The sequence below is a fragment of the Myxine glutinosa genome, chromosome 1, assembly GCF_964187855.1.
Source record: "Myxine glutinosa chromosome 1, kmMyxGlut1.1, whole genome shotgun sequence".
Classification (NCBI taxonomy): Eukaryota; Metazoa; Chordata; class Myxini; order Myxiniformes; family Myxinidae; genus Myxine; species Myxine glutinosa.
In genome coordinates this window covers 443,326,122-443,348,343 of record NC_136261.1, presented here as the reverse complement: position 1 = coordinate 443,348,343, position 22,222 = coordinate 443,326,122, and the positions used below count along the sequence as shown (strand labels likewise).

The following is a 22,222-nucleotide window of genomic DNA, read 5'->3' as shown; positions in this document are numbered from 1 at the left end:
CTGCAAAAAAAAAAAAAAAAAAATGCAGCAAGGGAACAATTAATTAGTCAACGAATTATATAAATAAACAAACAAACAATCCGACAATGGTATGTACATATGTATGTATGTTTGTGTATGTGTGTGTCAGAGTGAACGACTTGCCCTGTGTTCCTGTCATGTTTTGTCGTTTTCGGGGTACCATGGGCAGATAATGTGCAAAATAATTCCTCCATTCCCAGAAATCTCTCTCCTCCCCTCCCATCCTTCCCTTTCACCCGGCACCATGAGGATGAGGAGACAACGCCTAATTAGGGTGTATGTTATTATTTATTTGGCTTTGTGGGCACCTTTGTAAATATAATCACTTCTGTCTTTAAAAAAACCAGGTCCTCTAATAATACCAAGTGTGAATAATAAATAATAACCGAAAAAAATAAAATTCGTTGGCTGTCTGTCTGTCTGTCTGTCTGTCCTATCTGTGTGTGTTGGTGTTTCTTTGCAAAGACAGCTGTGCCGACAACCACCAAATTTGGCACACAGACAAAGTCCGACCTGTGGATTGTCCTCATTGCATTTTCATGCACCACCTTAGCCTTTAAAGACCTCCAAGGACCCTTTTTACATGCTTGAAAGATTAGATCCCAAAGACCCTGAAATACCCTTAAGAATACTTTTACTTTTGAGACCCTTTCAACACTTTTAGATTCCTTCACCCTTTCAACCTTTTATACCCTTTCGACTCCAAGAACCTGAAGACCTTTAAACTCCCTAAGTCACTTGGACTTCAACACCATTTCGACCCCGTACACCCTTCAGACAGATTAGACATATTGGACCCTTGACCATTTATAGCTTTAGACCACTTGGACCTTTTTAGGCCCTTTTTGCATGCTTGAGGGATTAGACCCTTTTGACCCTTTAGACACTAACTATGATTGGAATATACCCTTTAGACTATCTAGAATCTTTAAAGCACACACCACATAAACATCTGTTGACTTCTTGAAAAACACAGACGATACTTTTCCTGTAAGTAATTTGCAAACTCGACCCACCAGGAGTGAGGGTACTCTGCTATATCTAATATATAAAGAAAGTTTGTTTATTTGTTTGTTTATGGATTCGGACCTTGTAGGAATCAGTGCGACCAAACTTTATATGGCCTCTTTCATCCAGAGAAGGTCGAGGGCTATGTTTGGATAAAAAATTGACCCCCGATAATTGACCTACAGGCGTCAATTGGGTCTTGTCCTTATACACTGCCTGGGATTTTCTCCCTGGAGTGATCAAGTAATTTGTATTGTGAAGATCGTATGTTGAAGTTGTCGTGAATTGTTGTTGACAACACAAATTTAATTATGAGAGTATTTCGTTAAATTTCTTCGTGCAACACCAGTTACTTTAGCTTGCACTAATATAACAAACAACACCAATTCATTATTTATTATATATATATATATATATATATATATATATATATATATATATATATATATATATATATATATATATATATATATATGTATATATATATATATGTATATATATATATATATATATGTATATATATATGTATATATATATATATGTATATATATATATATATATATATATGTATATATATATATATGTATATATATGTATATATATATATATATATATATATGTATATATATATATATATATATGTATATATATATATATATATGTATATATATATATGTATATATATATATATATATATATATATATGTATATATATATATATATGTACATATATATATATATATATATATATATATATGTATATATATATATATATGTATATATATATATATATGTATATATATATATATGTATATATATATATATATATGTATATATATATATATATATGTATATATATATATATATATGTATATATATATATATGTATATATATATATATGTATATATGTATATATATGTATATATGTATATATATGTATATATGTATATATATGTATATATGTATATATATGTATATATGTATATATATGTATATATGTATATATATATATATATGTATATATATATATATATAGCCGCTTTGAGTTTGGTAACAGTTGGTATAATAAAGGTTAAAATTGCCCCCTCAGTCACACAAGCAACACGTAGCCTCATTTGTAGTATAGTTATTTCTTAGTATTTGTGAGCTTTCCCAGTGTGTACCATGGAATCGAATAGATACACCATATCCCTGCGTGTCGTAAGAGGTGACTAATAGGGTTGGCGTCAGGAGGGGCATCCGGCCATGAAAACATTGCCTCAAAAAGAGAACCATGACAATTACAACTACATATGGGCAGGGTACAACCCGAAGTGGAGATCGGTTTCTGAGGTTTGGGATATGGAATGTAGGGACAATGACAGGGAGATCAGGAGAAGTGTTGGAAGTATTGGTCAGAAGAAGAGTGGACATATGTTGTGTGCAAGAGACGAGATGGAGGGGAAGTGGTGTGAGAATGGTGAAGGGGTAGGCAGGGACAGAAATACAAGTTTGTGTGGCAAGGATGCCTGGAGGGCGTGAATGGTGTTGGTGTCCTGTTTTCTGAGGAGTTTGTAGACAGTGTGGTGAGTGTGACCAGAGTGAGTGATAGGTTGATGATGGTGAAAATGATGATTGGAAAGCTCTTGGTGAACGTCATCTCGGGATGTGCTCCGCAGGTTGGTCGGAGCGATGAAGAGAAGGACAAGGTCTGATGTGCGATAAAGAAGCTGATGGGAAACGTGAAAGATGAGGAAGTTGTTGTGGTAGGAGGAGACCTAAATGGACATGTTGGAAGGAGTATGGATGGTTTTGAGGGAGTTCATGGGGGTTACGGATATGGTGTGAGAAATGGAGAAGGTGAAAGGATTTTGGAGTTTGCTGATGGAGCTGATTTGTTGATTTGTAATACTCAGTTCCAGAAAGAGGATAATAAGCTTGTTACATACACGTCAGGTGGGTCGACGACAACCGTTGACTACCTGATGGTGCGTAGGCAAGATAGGGGGCACCTCCAGGACACAAAGGTGATCCCGGGGGAGGAGGCTGTTTCACAGCACCACTTGGTTGTCTGCGACATAAGGGTGAAAGGTGCGAGGAGAGCTCGGCGGGTGAAGTACCAACCGAGAATGAAGGTGTGGAGGTTTAAAGAGGTGACTAAGGGAGGCATTAAAAGAGAGGCTGAGTAGGGTAGACGATGATGTGGTTGAGCTTGAAAGTGGCTGGATGTCAATGAAAGCTAGTCTGTTGGGAGCCGTTGGTGAGGTATGTGGATGGACAAAAGGACCACCGAGGCACTCAGAAACATGGTGGTGGGATGATGAAGTTGGAAAGAGGATTGATGAGAAGAGGAAGAAGTTCAAGGAGTGGCAGAAGGCGAAGGGTACGGGAGCAGAAACAGCAGATCATGAAAGTTATAAGGCAGCCAAGAAGGCTGCAAAGAAAGAGGTAGCAAAGGTGCAGGAGGCATGTCAGAAAATGTTCGGAGAACGCTTGGATTCGGAAGAGGGTCAAAGAGCAGTATTCAGGATTGCAAAGCAGATAGCGAAAGAGAGGTGTGATGTGATGGGGATGAGTTGCTTGAAGGATGCAGTTTGACAAATCGTTGTGGACCCAGGTGGAATTAAAGGAAGATGGAAAAGATATATGGAAATGCTGTTGAATACAGAGAATGAATTGGACGGCAACATAGAGAGTAACCCAGTTTTAGGACCGGCAGAGAAGATAACTGAGAAGGAAGTTGAGGAAGCGATAAAAGCAATGAAGAGTAGAAAAGCGGGAGGGCCGACGGGAGTTGTGGGAGATATGTTGATGGCAGCAGGAAATTGGGGTGTGAAGAGAATGACAGAGATCTGTAATCTGGTGGTGAAAGAAGGCCGCATCCAGTGGATTGGGAACAGAGTACCCTCGTCCCTCTATACAAGGGGAAAGGTGACCCTCTGGAGTGTGGCTCGTACCGAGCAATAAAGTTAATGGAGCATGGAATGAAAGTATTGGAAAGGGTGTTGGAGAGGAGGATAAGGAAGAAAGTGAAGATTGACGACTGCTCTTTGCATTGACGAAGCAGCCCAAACGGTCACCCCACCACCTCCAGCTTGGTCTCTTGGCACTATACAATCTTCGTTGTCGGCTTCATGCACTTGTCTGCGCACTCAGATGCGGCCATATTGACGATAGACCAGAAATCTAGACTCGTCACTGTAGATCACGTGATTCCAGTGTCCTGGCTGCCATTGGCGGTGCTCTCTGGTCCACTACAATCGGCGCTGGCGGTGTTGTCTGGTCAGACGTGGCTTTCTCAGGGTACGCCTGGCACGATAGCCTGCTTGAACCAGTCGTTGGTTGACTAGCCTTCTGGATACAGGCACATTTGTCAGTTGCTGCCACTCAGCCCTAAGCCGATAAGCTGACTTGGTACAGCCATTGCGGATTAACCAGTGCAGCTGGCGATCATCCCTCCTTGTGGTTCTGCGGGGATGTCCTGACCTCGGTATTGGAGTAGGGATACCCCTCTGAGCATTTTGTTTCAGGATCTTTGACACCTGACCTTGAGTGATGCCATACTGCCGAGCAATAGCATGCTGTTTCATGCCGGAATTTCGTAAAGCCACCACTAAATGAAAAACAGCATTGTCGAGTTGACGGACCATCTCCAGGGGAAGCGGCAATAACTTTTGTAGATGTGCAGCGGTTTTTTCCACTAATACAGAACGCAACAACTGTTATATACCTGATTGTGAAGCCAATCGTCAAATGTACCTGTCCATACATTTTGTCACACCACCTGTGATATAATCCTGTTATTGACTTCTTACTGCGACAGACAATAAGTGACATGGTTCTTTTAACAAATAAATCACCGAAGCGTAAAATAAACTCACCAGATTGATATACCGAGTTCAGAAAGTAAACCCAAGTCAAGAAAAAATATATATTCCATATTAAATGCCAAGTCTGTATATTTATATTGTTACGGATCTGGGACGACGGCGCTCCCCTTGCCAAGGGGGGTTAACCCCTTGTCCTTTTATACTGGCCGTCGCCGATCCTGAGGGTATGACGTCACGCCCGGTCAGTGCTGGGTAGGGTATTAGGCCTATCTGTCCTATGACCTAAGTACCAGCACCTTCCGGGACGCAAGGAAACACCCCCGCCCATGCCGCAGTGTAATTTGATTGGTTGCGCCGAGCGAGCGAACTGCTGGGCGGGCCATTAACAATGACTAACCCGATTGCGGAGCTTTGGCCGAAATCGCACCACAGGAACTCAATTGGGAAATCACTAAAGCGATCGGATGTGAATGAAAACAAAAGTGAAGGAGGAACAGGTATTTATTATTATTATTTGCACAACCAAAGAAACCAAAGGAGAAGGAAAGAAATGAAAGTAATTTACAGAAGAAGAAGAAGACACAGTGCAATCCTTATAACAAGCTTACTTATACCCCAGACAACACAAAGGACAGACGACAGGCAGACTCACACGAATGGGGAATGAAGGCAGGAACGAATGGCTGGAAGAGAAGGTGGGACCACAGGGCTGGATGAGGTTCAGGTCCGTGCAAGTGGCAGGGCTGGAGGTCCGAGGATCGCGGCACGACGTCGCGGTTTTCGTGCACGCCCTTGTTCGTTGGAGGTTGGTTCCGGCAGTTGCCGTCGGTGTTGGTTGGTACGGCGAGCACGCTCCGGATCCTCTGCACGTCTCCGCCTCCTGCGTCCTCGAAGCTCCTTCAACACCCACGGAACTCTTGTACGGTTTCTCTCCCGTGTGAATTAGTCTGTGTCTATTTAAAGTTGAAGAGCGAAGACCTTCAAACACACGGAACACTTGTGCGGCTTCTCTCCCTCGGGACTCTCATCACTCGTCTCATCCAGCGCACCTCCCTCAGAACTCAGGTGGGGGCTCCTCGCAACGGGTTATATAGGCCACACCCTCAAATCTTCACGAACCTCTTGATCGTTCTCTCTCCGCCCTCTCAAGCCAAACCCACTCATTCTCCGTTGGTTGATCGTGGGTTGGCTGACTCCTCCTCTTGATGACGATGGGCGGGCCACGCCCTTCTTCCCCGAGTTGGAGCACATGGCAATGGCGGTGAATGCAGTTGGTAATGGAGGTAATGCAGTTGGTACTGGCGTTTTGGGGCAATTGAAAGGGGATTCTACCTTATTTCATTTGATGCAACGCAAGATGAACTAGTGGACACAGAGCCTTACCTGAGACATATAATAATGAGATAACTATTGAGGGAAGCCTATTATTTGCTATGTGATGCGATGGACTAACTAAGGTGCAAACAATTAACAGCCAATTAAGGGGAAATGTACATAGGAAATTTACTACTAAATTTACAAAGTGAAGGTTCTAAATTCCGTAACTATATGTATATATATATATATATAGATAGATAAAAACAAGTGTTGAGTTCAGCCAAGCACTCCTGTCACTGTCAGGCTATGGCTCAACATCCTTCTTCCTGTTCTCTCAACTGTCCATTATTACCTCTCTGACCATATTTTAGTCCCAGAAAGAGTGGGTATTTACTCAAATAAAAGTTAAAATCCTTTGCTTTGTAGATGAGAGTGCCCACTTCATTTTACTTTCAAAATTTACTCCTGGTACCAGTGATCTGATCCTATCAGCCATAATCCATTGTACCTTTTGTTAGATTCTACATTTTCTCAAAGTCTCTTCTTGATTTTGGAATAATTCAAACAATTATTCCTCCCAGAACGCCAGCAGAGATGCTGAGGACAGTTTGGAGGAGAAGCGGAGGTTGGTGTGCCAATTTGTGAATGAATCTGTGGATCTGATGAAGAGTGAAATAAACAAGAGGAAAATGGAGAAGCTTTCTCTTCTTGGGAAGCAGAGGAAGAAACTGGAGCAGCAGATGAAGGATCTATGTCAAGGAAAATCCGCAATGGACACAGCACTCCAGGATCTGGAGGCCATTTCCTTTCTGCAGGTGTGGTTTATCGTAAACGTATTGCAAAAGTTTTACTGTTTAAAATATATTGTTTCGGGGGAGTCTGTCACTATTCAAGTATAAGCTTTTAGTTGAGGCCTTGTTTCATGTCACGGTCAATGGTAAAGGTGCAGTATACGATACAACGGTTCAAAAATGATTAAATAAATTGACTAGAAAGGTGAGTGAATGCATTTCCAGGTGTGTTTATGTCATCATGAAGTGAGATTTAGGTTTTATCACAATGAAGGTTTGGGATGAGAGTGAGTTCATGTCATGGTCTCCAAAGCAGTGATACAGCACGACTACCTGGTCACTGTTGAGGGTTTCAATCATTTCATCCAAGGATTTTATCCAAGGGATGCTCATGTGGACCTCCAGGTACCATGACATCATGGCTCTCATCATGTGCTGGATCATCGCGATTATTTTGGTTTATCCAGTGCCATGTTTATCCAGGTAGTCAACGTTGCCTGTGTGTATCCACCTGGAGAACATTAGAATGAATTATGGTCAAACAACTACTTCACATAATTTGTTCCTGAACAATTCAATGTTGTTCATGTGAATACTGTTCGGGTTACAGATTTACCTTATCGCGTGTTTTCACCAAAGGAAAGTGAAGTACTGTTTCAAAATTAAAATCTAATTTATCTTTTCCTTTTCCAATTGAAAACATCTTTGGTTTATTACCCCATGCATGCGAAGCCTCCATCTCTTAAACTGTGACTCAATGCCGTCATAATGCAGTGTCTATGGTGATCAATATTGCCTCAGGAACACTGAACACCTGGATATTTTTAATGACGATCTTTAAAATCATCTTTTTATTAAAATTGAAGAACGTAAATGAACACTGTGTGGGGTATCGTGTTCTGTGAACTCTCTCGTATTTAATAAATAAAAACAAACATTCATTCATTCAAATATCTGGATCTCATTCTTTGTTTTCTTCCTTTTCAGGCTTCCAAGGACCTGCTAAAAAGGTGAAACTGCATTGGTATCCGACACGTTATCAGCACATCCTGATGTTTTTGACCCTGCTCACCTTCTTCTCTCCATGTCCATCTGTGATCTGTGCTCACCTTCTTCTCTCCATGTCCATCTGTGATCTGTGCTCACCTTCTTCCCTCCATGTCCCTCCATGATCTCTGCTCACCTTTTCTCTCCATGATCTCTGCTCACCTTCTTCTCTCAATGTCTGTCCATGATCTCTGCTCACCTTCTTCTCTCCATGATCTCTGCTCACCTTAGTCTCTCCATGTCCCTCTATTATTTCTGCTCACCTTCTTCTTCAACTGCTCTTTCTAATTATTCCTCATTCCCTTCCAAACCATTTCTGAAGATAATTCATAAAACACCTTACCCCACACTGTCTTGAGAAAAGGGCATGGAAGGGTCTTTTCAACTCTTGGTTTGCGTTTCCAAGCACGATCTACATTTCTTTGTCTGAATCTCGATATTTTCCAAGGTTGAAAGTGTGAGCGTCAAATTTGATTGGTCAATATAGTGGAAATTTGCGTTTCTCCAAATACTGTTAAACTGGAGGTTTTTGGAAGTGCCAACAAGGGGATTTGTTTTCTACAGTGTTCAAAATATAAAACACAAGCTGAAGTACCCAGCGTTGCTCGGGGAAATTCATGTAAGGTGAATATTAAAATATAATATGTATTTTGAAATATTAATGGGTGCCAATTTGATTGATACAGCTGCATGAAGAAGTGAATGTATTTGATTTTCCAGATGTAGGGTGCCCCTTTACATGAACTTTTCTAGAGCATTACTTGGTTCCTCCTAAGAACACAAGGGTACTCCAGCATGCACACGAGATTTTTTTGAATGTCCCTTCTTTTCTATAGTTTGCCACATGGCACATATGATATAGAGGGGCCTTTTCTATACCCATGCCATTTTTCCCCAAGAATGCTTGTTATCTTTCCACTCATCAACTTTCACAATGAACATCTCACCCAACAAACGTTGCAAAGTCAGAGAAAATAAACAATTTCTTACATATGGAATCATAGGTATGCAAGTGTTATCCATGCATGGAACGCAATACACTGTCTAACAGTACACGACAAGTGCTTCAGTAGATAGTGTACATCAACATGAATTACAAAGAGATTGATGGACATTGGACATGGTTTACAACATTTGAACCTGGATACATGAATTACATGGAGATCGATGGACAATGGACAAAGACATGGTTTATAACATTTGAACCTGGCTTCTCTGCGTCTTGTCCGAGGACCTCAGATGGGAACACCAACAGATGGTAACAAACATTACTTCTGAGAATGGTGTTGTCCCATGTCCTGCCGCAAACACCTTGTTGGATTATTCTCACCAAGGTCTTGTCTCTGCAGACAGATGGTTTTCTATCCCATCACTTCGGAACTTGTCCTTTGTTCTGTCCATCTCCTGTCAGGAAGCCGAGTCCAGGACCAACTGACTCACCAAGTCTGCTTCTTGCCTCGTGCTCTTCATCTCATCTTTCAGCATGTCATTCATCATTGATTTATTCTTTCCCCAAAGCACACCTCATTCTCTCCAACCCTCACCGACACTCTCTTTCCATCCTGTTCATCGTTTTTTTTCTGCCTGTTTACTTAATTCTCGATTAGGCTCCTCTGGAATCGAGACTTCTGAATAAAAATACAAATTATTCCACAAATTCACTCGATCTATTTTCTATTTTTAATTATTTACAACTCTTTTACAGATAACCTGTTTTGTTCTGTAAAAATGTATTATTTTAACAATATTCTCTCCTCCAATAATTTCTAAAACTGATGTTTTTCCTTTTTATTCCAAGGCTCACGACCATGTCAGACTTTAATTCCGTGAAGAGGACACCGCTCCCAGTTCTGGACTTCTCGAAGGAGGAGAAGAATTTGGACGGGCTCATCACGCTCAATAAGAACTTCCTGGAGAAGATACAGAGTGAGTGACACAAACTGGACATTTCATCAAAAAATATTAAGGGAACACAAAACGTGGCACAAATATGGAAGAGAAACGGGAAGAGAGAGAACGGCACTCATTGGAGAGCAATTCCTCCGCCAGGTGAACAGTTTACAATTTGTATCCCAGAGTAGACCAGAAAATCACAATACAGGATCGCATTTAATCAAAATCATCCATCCACATCTTTTGAGATATCCTGCGATATATCGTATCTCCCAATGGCGAAGCATCACTTTAAAAATTCGACGATCTGGATCCGGATCCGGATCTTCAACAAAATTGAATCGATTCTTCCTTCTCACACACACAACCTGTCCAACAAGTTTCATCCAAATCCGTCCATAACGTTTAGAGATATCCTGCTATATGCTGAATTTAGCCCATCACTCAATGGTGAAGAATCACTGAAAAAATAAATAATTATCATATCCGAATACATATTCAGATCTTCACCAAAATCGAATATGTTTGTCCTTGTCAGACACCCAACCGGTCCACCAAGATTCCTCCAAATCCGTCCACAACTTTTTGAGATATACTGCTGTGTATCATTTTTGGTCTTATCTCCCAATTGTGAAGACTGAAGAATCACTTAAAAAATTCTACAAGCCGGATCCGAATCCGCATCTTCACCAAAATATAAAAACATTTTGTCGATGTCAAATACGGTACATCTCTGCCAAATTTCGTCCGAATCCGTTCACAACTTTATTGAGATATTTTGTTCGCAAACGGATAGACAGACAAACAGACAGACAGGGGTAAAAACATAACCTACATCCACCTTTGGTGGCGGAGGTAAAAATTCTAGAAAATGAACAAATGATAATGTTTTTATTGTGTACCACATCATGGATCAGGATGAGTGAGGTTACAGAGGGTAAAAAGCAAACATGGTTTCAGTGGGGCAACAGGTGTACACAACAGGTAGATGCAACAAGCAAGGTATCCAACAAACAGGAGAAAACTGAAGATGGGAGGGGAGGAAATATCTGAAACCACGGGGCTTGGGAGAGGTAGGGTTCACAAGGGCAGAAATATTTACACATAGTGATGGGAGACGACATGATGTGTTGGTGTAACAGGAACGTGAAGTCCCTGGAAGGAAAGTTAGATTGAATCATCCCCGGAAAGCAGTTCCGCAAATCAGATAAATGACTGGATATTTATATTAAGTCGAGATTTTGGGAGTTTGATTAGAAGGAGTGACTGTAAGAGGGGATTCATCCTCGATATATTAGAGATGGTCGGAGATCTAAGAGAGGAGAGGGATCAATAATGGAGGAAATGGGTTACAAATCACACAAACAACAGGTATGAAGAACTAATGTAACGTGTTAGATGGGGTGATGTAATAGACACTGGGTAAAACGGCGGTAAAAGCCTGAATAAATTTATTTATACACCTTTAACCCTTTATTCAAATTTAATTAATTATACACTTGAACACGATAACACAAATCACCTTCATAATACCTCCAAGAACCATGATATATGTCGACATCGAACAAGAGATTTATTTTGGTCGTGACCCCGAAGCCGTTCTCTTAAGAGGGAAATAAAATGGAAGAAAAAGAAAAGAATGAAAAGAAGGAAATATGGAATTTTAACTAATCTGTAAATGGAGCGAGGAAGAAGAACCCTGTTTCCGTTTCCCTTCACTTCCAAAGATTTATCAAGTTGTTCTGATCCAGCTCCACCTTCTCCGGATGCTCCACCGGCCCCTCTGTGGAAATTATTAGAGAAGAACAAAAACTACAAGATGTGAAATTTTCTTGTTTTATGTTTATGAAGATGTTTTTATCTTTTGACCAAATAGTTAAACAAGAACAGATACATTCAAAGTACACCGCCCCCAATGCCAAATAAATAAATAGTGTAGGCTCAGTACTGCATAAGTGTAGTTTGTGAAACCCATCCATGGACATGATCATCATGGGGTCATCAGCCATGCAAAGATCAATATCGCTGATGATGATGATGATGAGGATGATGATGATGATGAGAGGGAGTTGCACGTGAGAGGGTGAAGAAGAGGCCACCGATATGCTTCTGTAAGATGTCGATTGACGCCGTGTTCTATGGTGATCAATAAAGCCTCCATCTCCTCAACTGTGACTCATCGTACAGTACAGTGTATCATTAGTACAGTGTAGTCGTGCTGGTACCGTGTAGCCATGCTAGTGCAGTGGAGTCGTGTTAATACAGTGGAGTCGTGTTGGTACAGTGTAGTCATGTTGGGTACAGTATAGTCTTGCTAGTACAGTGTAGTCGTGCTAGTACAGTGTAGTCGTGATAGTACAGTGTCGTCGTGATAGTGCAGTGTAGTCATGTTAGTACAGTGTAGTCGTGTTGGGTACAGTGTGGTCGTGTTGGGTACAGTGTAGTTGTTAAACTTCCAGATTTTAAAAATTATCTTTAAATTGTTTATATTATTAAAAGTGAAGTAAATACTTGAACACTGCGTGGAGTATCATGTTCTATGAAGTCTCAGGTTTTTCAAGTAATGATTTTGAATGATGGAGGATACACCGTCTGTAGCCTGATTTGGAGGCCATTTGGATTTGCTTTTGCTCTTCGTCCCACCTAAAATCTCGTTTTAATGTTATCCTTTCCTATAGGTTGGAATTCCAGCATGGATTCAGGAAATCAAAGTATTGTGATTGGAAAAGTCGGTGATGAAGCGAATGAGGAACTAAAATATGTTCCACTCCGGAAATATAAATTTCCAGGAAATAACTTTCTTACATTCCACGTATTCCCTCTGCCTCTGAAGGTGGATGGAGGTTGTATTTTCACCCTTGTCTATGTGTCTGTCTCTGTCTTGTTTGTTTGTCTGTAAGCAGGATATCTCAAATAATTGTGGATGGAATCGGACGGAATTTTGTGGATAGGTTGGGTGTGTGACGAGGACGAATTCATCCGATTTGGGGAACATCCGAATCCAGATCCGGAACAGAATTTTTAACTGATTCCACATCATGGAGAGTTGGGGCCAAAAACGATATCCTGCGTCACACGATATTTCAAAAAGTTGTGAATGAGTTATGACAAAACTTGGTGAATGAGTTGGTTGGGTGACAATAACAAGCCGATTCGACTTTGGTTCAGGTCTGGATCCAGATCCGGTCTTTCAGGGGATACAAAACATAAACTGTGCAGCCTGGTGGAGGTATGTGCTATACCAGGTGCCGTTCTAGTTAATTTTGTTATAATAAAGAAACATGGACCCGAAATACAAGACTAACAGAATTATATCATTTTTCATAAATTATAAAATTCATAACATGAAATCCACAAAGTTGTGATCCGGGATTGTCGGCGTATCGGCCCGTGAGGGAGAGAAATCATATTTTGTACCGAGAACAAACATTTTACAGGTGAATGAGGAGATTGTGAGGAATCAGAAAATGAACTTGGTGTTTGTGCAAAACTTAACATCCAAGTCGATGTTACTGATCATTCATTCATTGTTTTATTCTTCTCATGAACTGTAATTGTAAAAGTTTGTAAAAGTGGAGGATCCTTGTGTAAAAGTTGTTAAAATGAATTCTGTACAGTGAAGTGTTCACGGAACATCACAAACGATGCAGAAACCTTTGGTCAATATTTCCAGGTGTTGTACATGAAACACACACACTGATTACACAGTGATGCGTCACGTGGAAACATGTCAGGTGAATGAGTTGTTCTCACTTCCATCTTCAAATAATTTATTTATTGTTATGATAAAAACAACTGATCAATGAACATTATGAAAGGCTGGACAAAATAATTCAGGCATTTCCATTTTGGATCGATCAACCATTGGGTCAATTCAGGGAAACTTAAAAAATAAATAGGACCGCGGGTCCTGAAGCTCACCTGGATCAGGAGCAACAGTCGCTCAACCCCCCACGGACCCTCTCAGACTATGATATGTTTAATGCTGTGAACAAACTTTGGTACATCATGGGTGATGAAGGTTGTGATCAAGTTTTTCAAAATTGTGTGTGTAGTTTCGGAGAAGATCAAATACCTATTTTGGGGTCAAACCCCCGTAGTTCCCCTTATTGAGCGCAGATTTGAATGTGATTAATTCACCTTCATTCGGCATCAGATATGAAGCTCATGTCCAAACTTAGTGTTTGGTTCAAGCGATAATGACTGAAGTGTTTTCATACTCAATCCCTCCCTCCCTCAATCCCTCACTCACTCCCTCACTCCCTCACTCACTCCCTCACTCACTCCCTCACTCCCTCACTCACTCACTCACTTACCTATGGACAATCCTCGATCGCATAGGCTCACCGCACTAAAGTCCAGGTGAGCTAAAAATACTGAGTTGGTGAAGGGAATTTTTCAATCTATAATTTTTTCACAGGTGCACTGACCTATCAAGGAGCGATCAACAGATTAATTTCACCAAGAACGATCTCACATCAACATAAATCATTCACATGTTCCTAAAATCATTCACATGCATATTGAATAATTCGCATGTTGCTTCAATCATTGACATGTACCTTGAATCATTCACATGTACCTTGAATCAATTACATGCACATTGAATCATTCACATGTACCTTGAATAATTCGCATGTTTCTTGAATCATTCACATGTTTCTTGAATCATTCACTTGTTCCTGGAATCATGTGATGTTTAATTCCAGTGAAGAAGGAAAGATTCATTCTGTGTTGTGGAGAAAACGAATTGGCGATCACTCCATTTTACTACATGAGAGGGAAGTGTAAGAACAATGTTGGGAAATTTCCTTCATGAATCGATGAAAATTATAATTTATTTAATACAAAATGGAGGTTCCATGTCTCTTCCCCCATGTTTGTTGTGTTTAGATTTTTCGTTAAAAGATAAAATAAATCTTCATAAACAAAAAAACAATAGAATTTCACATCTTGTAATTTTTGTTAATCTTTAGTCATTTCCACAGAAGGACCGGTGGAGCATCCGGACAAGGTGGAGCTGGATCAGAACAACTTGAGAAGACTTTGTGAGTGAAGGGAAATGGGGAGGGGGTTCTTCTTCTTCCTTCCATTTACAGATTATTTAAAATTCCATATTTTCTCCTTTTCATTCTTTCCTTTTTCTTCTGTTTTATTTCCCTGTTCATATTTTCCTTCACTCTATTCCACTTAGTTATTTTCCAACTCGATTTTCCCTCTTGTCAAGTGTCACAAAACCCAAGGTTTGTTTAATTGAACGATGTCCAACCAGGAAGAGGGGATAGTCCAAACTTGTGTTTGCTGATTAAAGGCCTTTCTTAATCCACACCCTCTCCTCCCTCCTCTCTCTCATCCCCCACCCCCCATCCCCTTCCCTCTCTCTCTCTCTCCCTTCATCTCCCCCATCCCCCTCTCTCTCCCTCCTCTTTCTCCCCCACAGCCCCATCCACCTCTCTCTCTTCCACACTGCCCCATCCCCCTCTCTCTCTCCCCCACAGCCCCATCCATCTCTCTCTCTTCCACACTGCCCCATCCCCCTCTCTCTCTCCCCCACTACCCCATCCCCTCTCTCTCTTCCTCACTTCCCCATCCCCTCTCTCTCTCTTCCCCACTACCCCACCCCCCCTCTCTCTCTCTTCCCCACTACCCCATTCCCCTCTTTCTCTCTTCCCCACTACCCCACCCCCCCTCTCTCTCTCTTCCCCACTACCCCATCCCCTTCCCTCTCTCTCTTTCTCACTTCCCCATCCCCTCCCTCTCTCTTCCCCACTACCCCACCCCCCTCTCTCTCTCTCTTCCCCACTACCCCATTCCCCTCTTTCTCTCGTCCTCCCCTTCTCACCAACGATGTAATCAGAACAAGATCTTTCTTGACAAATCCTGGTTCGTTCTGAAGCATAATCCGGTATAAATTGCTCGTTCGTCCCAGATAAAATTTACAATCCTGAAGGAACTTGTAACATATTTCCCAATCTCTCACATAAACATCTTACATCAACAAACATTGTGGAATCATAATATATCTATAATAATAAAAAGGTGTGTGTGTGTGTGTGTGTGTGTGTGTGTGTGTGTGTGTGTGTGTGTGTGTGTGTGTGTGTGTGTGTGTGTGTCCGTCTCCTCCATAACTCCAAAACCATGAAACGTAGCACCCCCAAACTTTGCATACATACCTCTCCACCTCCAATGGATTACATGAAGGAAAACTGTGTCTTTTCAAGATAATTTACACTAACAGGCTTATCTTTGGTCAGCCTCCGTTCAGGTCGCTCAGCTTGGGGTCTTAATTCCCCCCATTTTGTCCACTCAATTCCAGTATGCCCTGCGTCAGAACAGATCGGTTTCTGTGTAATAAAGCTTGCTTGTGTGCTTGAGCTGCTTGGTGAGCACTCTCCAAGCAGCTTGGTAATGGGTGGAACACCCCTGCTCCCTCCTCAGATTGAGTCTATTTTATTTAGTTCCTTCCTTTAAAGAGTAAAAATATGGGCAATACACCTGGCACTCACCTGGTAGAATAAGCAGTATACTGCACTGACTAAAGGTATTTTAAACCAATTACAATGGTTGCCAGAAGACAGGGCAGCAGGGAGAATCATACTGACATAATCAATATACTTCAAACAAACAAAACATACCTATTTTGGGGTCCACTCCCACATACCTCCTTTTGTAATGCCTTGAACAAACATTTGTACATCACGTGTGGTGAAGGTTGTGGGGGAGTTTCATCGAAATAGTGTTTGTCGTTTCAGGGGAAAGAAGCAAATACCTATTTTGGGGGGGAATATGGCTCCATGCAGATCCCCTGACACCCCGTTTTTTTTCATTGTCGTGAACAAACTTTAGTCACAACACAACAAATATCATTTGTGCCAAATTTTGTCAAAATCCCAGCAGCGGTTTTGCAGAAGAAGTTTCAAGTGTTTACAGACAGACGGACGGACGCCGCGCCATCGCATAAGCTCACCTGAACTTTGTTCCAGGTGAGCTAAAAAGTACGGATATCAACGAACGAAGCAGCCCCCCCCTCAACCCCCCCCCATCCCTCTCCCCCCCCGCCCCAACCCCCGGTGCCTCGCCTTTGTTGTGCTATTTTATTTCCCCCCTTTTTGTGTGATCTTCTTTCATGATACGACGTCACTTCCACATAAGTAGATACATCTACATACACGACTCAATAAGTTCGGGATATTGTGGGAGTGAGAGGGATATTGTGGGAGTGAGAGGGATATTGTGGGAGTGAGTTAATTTTTTTATAGGGGTTGGGGTTAGGGTATTGAAATTGTGTGGGAGTGAGAGGGATATTGTGGGAGTGAGAGGGATATTGTGGGAGTGAGAGGGATATTGTGGGAGTGAGAGGGATATTGTGGGAGTGAGAGGGATATTGTGGGAGTGAGAGGGATATTGTGGGAGTGAGGGATATTGTGGGAGTGAGAGGGATATTGTGGGAGTGAGAGGGATATTGTGGGAGTGAGAGGGATATTGTGGGAGTGAGAGGGATATTGTGGGAGTGAGTTTATTTTTTTATAGGGGTTGGGGTTAGGGTATTGAAATTGTGTGGGAGTGAGAGGGATATTGTGGGAGTGAGAGGGATATTGTGGGAGTGAGAGGGATATTGTGGGAGTGAGAGGGATATTGTGGGAGTGAGAGGGATATTGTGGGAGTGAGAGGGATATTGTGGGAGTGAGGGATATTGTGGGAGTGAGAGGGATATTGTGGGAGTGAGAGGGATATTGTGGGAGTGAGAGGGATATTGTGGGAGTGAGAGGGATATTGTGGGAGTGAGAGGGATATTGTGGGAGTGAGAGGGATATTGTGGGAGTGAGAGGGATATTGTGGGAGTGAGTTAATTTTTTTATAGGGGTTGGGGTTAGGGTATTGAAATTGTGTGGGAGTGAGAGGGATATTGTGGGAGTGAGAGGGATATTGTGGGAGTGAGAGGGATATTGTGGGAGTGAGAGGGATATTGTGGGAGTGAGAGGGATATTGTGGGAGTGAGAGGGATATTGTGGGAGTGAGAGGGATATTGTGGGAGTGAGAGGGATATTGTGGGAGTGAGAGGGATATTGTGGGAGTGAGAGGGATATTGTGGGAGTGAGAGGGATATTGTGGGAGTGAGTTTATTTTTTTATAGGGGTTGGGGTTAGGGTATTGAAATTGTGTGGGAGTGAGAGGGATATTGTGGGTGTGAGAGGGATATTGTGGGAGTGAGAGGGATATTGTGGGAGTGAGTTAATATTTTTATAGGGGTTAGGGTTAGGGCATTGAAATCAAGAATGCTGTGTTTTTTCACACTCGTTAATAACCATCGAATTAGGACCAATAACTTTTTTCAACATAATTAATACACAAAACCAACCACACCGAAGAAGCTGCCGATATCCCTAACTTATTGTGAGTAGTGTATATGTACACCATTGTCTGTCCGCCATTGTTCCTTATCCACGGCCACATCTTTTTTGTTGCAATCTCCAGACTCAGGCTACAAATACAACTTCATGAAGGGGAGAGGGTAACATCGGCAATGTGGCCATGGCATCACTTGTGGGTGTGGGCGGTAGTGTGGTGGGGAGGTGATATCGGCAATGTGGCCACGGCAGCATGGGGGGGGGGGGGGGGGAAGGTTAACATCTGCAATGTGCCCTCGGCATCAAGAGGAAGTGTGGGGTCTGGTGGGAAGGCATAAACACTATGTAAATGTGTGGTGGCAGAGGTTATTACAATTTCTCTATTTACCTGGGCAACGCTGATGTTAAAGCTCTGTTTGCACGGGTAAATTTGTTCTCCTTTCCTTCTCCCCCAAATCGAGGGTCCTGTAAAATCCCCCCCCCCCCAAAAATAATATATGCAGTACATCCCTTCCCCTCTCCCCTCCTCTTTCCTCTTCCCCTCCCCTCTTCCTCTTCCCCTTTCTCCTCCCTCCCCTTCCCCCTGCCCTCCTCCTCCCACCCTCTTCCCTCCATTCTCTTCCTCCTCCCTCTCCCCTTCCTCCTCTTCCCTCCTCCTTCCCCTTCTCGCAGCAAGAGACATGATGACTAATTGGTCCATCAGTGAAGCGACAGGTCGACTCTTCCAGTATAAAAATAACGTCCATCGACCTCGTGTTGGATTTCCATCATGTTGGTTCGAGCTTTGCATTTCATACTCAACGAGAAACTTCTTATTCAAACTCGGAAAACATTACAGAGAAACGATCTGCTTCTGATAAATCTTCTTCTTCAAACTCGGAAAACATGACAGAGAAACTCAGCCATGATCATTCTTCTTCTTCTGGAGAAAGGGAGTAAACAAAGCACAGGCCCTTCCCCTTCCTCTTCTTCTTCATCTTATTCTTCCAAGCAGAATGGAGAAACTCAGCTGTCAGTAGATTGCTAAACATCTATCTTATATCTATATTATAAAAGGAGTCATGTCTGTCTGTCTGTCTGTTTGTGTCTCTGTGTCTCTGTCTGTGTGTCTGTTTGACATGTTATAACTTGAGAATGGATTAATGGATTTCAATGAATCAAACTACGGTGGATTCGGGTACCTCCTGGGAATGTTTGTGATACAAAAAAATAATAAAAAAATAATATTTTTTTGTGTGGGTTGTCAGGGAATTTACTGGGGGACTCACAGGACTCCAAAGACCGGACACAGGTTACAAAAGGTCTCGTTTATTAAACTGTATTCACTTCATTCAATTACCAAAATGATACCGCATAATATAATGGATCAGGTTAACTCTTTTCGCTGGTCCTTCTCTCCATCCGACACTCCCGTTCGGTCAGCGCTTCACGTAGCAAGTACTCGTTCATTCCATCGTTCCGTCGGGCAGGGCTTCTGAGGACAAGTGTACTTTACTCAACGTTTGCTCTCGTTATATCGCCAAACTGGACTTAATCTCCTCTCCGCTAATGTCCCGAGGTCATGCATCGCACCGAGTCCTGGCATCAGCTCGCTCCCCTCCTGCTGTGTAAATGGAAATCACAGCAGGGGGGGGTGCTCTAGCCTGGGGCCTTGACCAGGTGTTTCAAGAGATTACATTGTTCATACACATAAAATGTATCTGCTTTGTTACCAGGTTAATTAATAAGTTACCAGGGCCAATCAATATGTTACACTGAGTTACACTTCCACAATTCCCTCATCTTTTTGTTTTTGTTTATATTAACCATTAATCTAAACATCAATATAAGTAAACAATCAATCACTACTAGTAAACATCATTACAAGTATAAGTAAATAATCAATCACTTTGGTAATCAAATTCCCTTAGGCATACCGTCATCTAGTAGTGATTTTGCTGAAACCGTCATCCTGCAAGAATCACAAAACATTTCGTTGGTCATTGACTTCTTCCATATCGTTCAATCTATTGCATTTGCATCACAAATATATTTTCAAAACAACACTTCACCATCACCAAGATACAACAATTTCACTTCATTTTCAAGTTTTGTACAGCATCTGCACCATCTGGCAAAAAACGTTTGCCTCCACACAAATGTTGACTTTGTTTGAAAGGAAGGGCTGATCACTTGTGTTTGAATCCAGGTATGAAGCATTTTCTCCTAATATCTTCATAGCTCCTGCACTACTTCGTGTAGGATTTCGCTGTTGTGGTAACACTGCGGAGTCATAGACTGACCCTTCTCTCCATGTAGCATTCTTGCCACTTTTTTGCTGTGAACCATAATGATTCCTTGAACAAGGCCTTCACCCAGTTGTAGTCGACTTGCCTCCTCCCTCATTGTGGGTGGGCAGCAAGTATTGGTGTGACGTTGATTGGCCAGCAAGATGTGGAACAGGGATGCCGGATGCATCCACACTGATGTTGGGACCATGGTGTTCAGGTCATTCATGGTCCTTACCAGGAGCAACCAGCAGAATCGTGCACAGCTGTTGTGACAAGGGCACAGCCGTTTTTTGCAGCTCCATGCTGGTTCCCCGGACGTTGGTGAAGTAATAACATATGTCCCCGCATTTCACAGAGGTTGCAGGTAAAATGTCGTTGTCCTGCAACTTCTGATGTGGTGAATGTTCGAAGTCTTCGAACAAGAGTAAGTGATCGCCTTTCTTTCATATGTTGCAGTGTGATCCAGGCAAATGGTCACATAAATTTCCTTGGTGAAGGTAAGCATTCATCTCCAAGTTACACGGGAGAATGTCTTCATCATTCTTTGAGAAAGAGGGTGTATGCCACGATTAACTTCATTTTTTAGCCACAAATTTTCTTTCTTTCTTCTTCCCAATTCCGTTAGCAATCCCTCCAAAATGTGATCTCGTCTTATCCTTATGCTCAGTCATATCTGAATCTGCTTTCCGCACACACTGAATCAGATAGGGTACATCTTACCATGAAATCAGCATAATCATGTATATCTTCCGACAGTTTCACATTCAACAATTTGTTGTTTTTCCTTAACACAAAAAGTTATATTCATTTATATGCGTCACACAAATAATATTCAATCAGGTATGTATTTTATTACTAAACTAAGAATAGCATTGTATATGATTACAATCACAAACGGGAATACCTAATTCCCAACAACAATTTTCCCAAACCAACAAATTAAGCATAATGTATTATTACCATAATTCCTCTCCACTTTTTCTTTGCCCTCTTTTTTTTTTCTTTTTTTTTTTTTCTTTTTTTTCTAACAGTGTGTCACTCGTGGTGATATGAGTTCATTGATATTGTAATTGACACAACTCATAACATTGTCGTTATGCCATTATCTTAATTCTACTGTTTATGTCGCCATAAAAGTCTTCCTTTTCTGGTTCCACATTTCTTTCCTCATTTGTCACTTCATGTGTTATCATCGTGTTGTTGGTTACCTTATTCAAACACACCGTCACTAAGGCTTTCAAGCAAGCCACCACTAAAACAATTGCCAATATAACTACTAAACCAACAAACAAGTCTGCTACTCCTTGTATATATTCATATCTATGACATAGTTATATGTCGATGACATTTAACATTATATACCAAACTAACAAGCTTCCTAAAAGGTAAATAAAGAAAATCCCTTAATATGTAACATAATCAGATTATTTGTCTTACCCTGATCCCCCTATCTCCCGGGGTTGAACTCAATCCCCTGATCATGAGTGTAGTTGTGATACATTTTTTTTCTACTCATGCTGTATTAATATCAGTAGATAATTGTATGTCATGTAGGCAAATAAATGTCACTATTCCAAGTAGGAATATCACATGTTGAAAATGTAATGTTTATCAATGCAAGGGGTGTTAAAATGTAATTCAAATGACTGTAAATCACGACTATCATTTTTCTACCACTGAATGTTCTGCTGGGCTGCTAGGTGCAGCCTCATTTTCT

At 41.5% G+C, this 22,222-nt stretch overlaps 1 protein-coding gene across 12 annotated transcripts in view; it reads left to right on the top strand.

Moving 5' to 3' along the window:
* Positions 1-22,222, top strand: part of LOC137418593 (E3 ubiquitin/ISG15 ligase TRIM25-like) — an 85,256-nt gene that overhangs the window by 51,079 nt on the left and 11,955 nt on the right. For 6 of the 12 annotated variants that reach the window (XM_078770803.1, XM_078770802.1, XM_078770806.1 and 3 more), the window contains 4 exons: positions 6,738-6,971; positions 7,935-7,957; positions 9,793-9,920; positions 14,876-14,935. In XM_078770803.1, the coding sequence (XP_078626929.1) occupies positions 6,738-6,971; positions 7,935-7,957; positions 9,793-9,920; positions 14,876-14,935 (445 nt within the window). Of the gene's footprint in view, positions 1-6,737; positions 6,972-7,934; positions 7,958-9,792; positions 9,921-14,863; positions 14,936-16,781; positions 16,871-22,222 lie in introns of all 12 variants that reach the window. The other 6 variants (XM_078770810.1, XM_078770813.1, XM_078770812.1 and 3 more) reach the window with 2 other exon arrangements.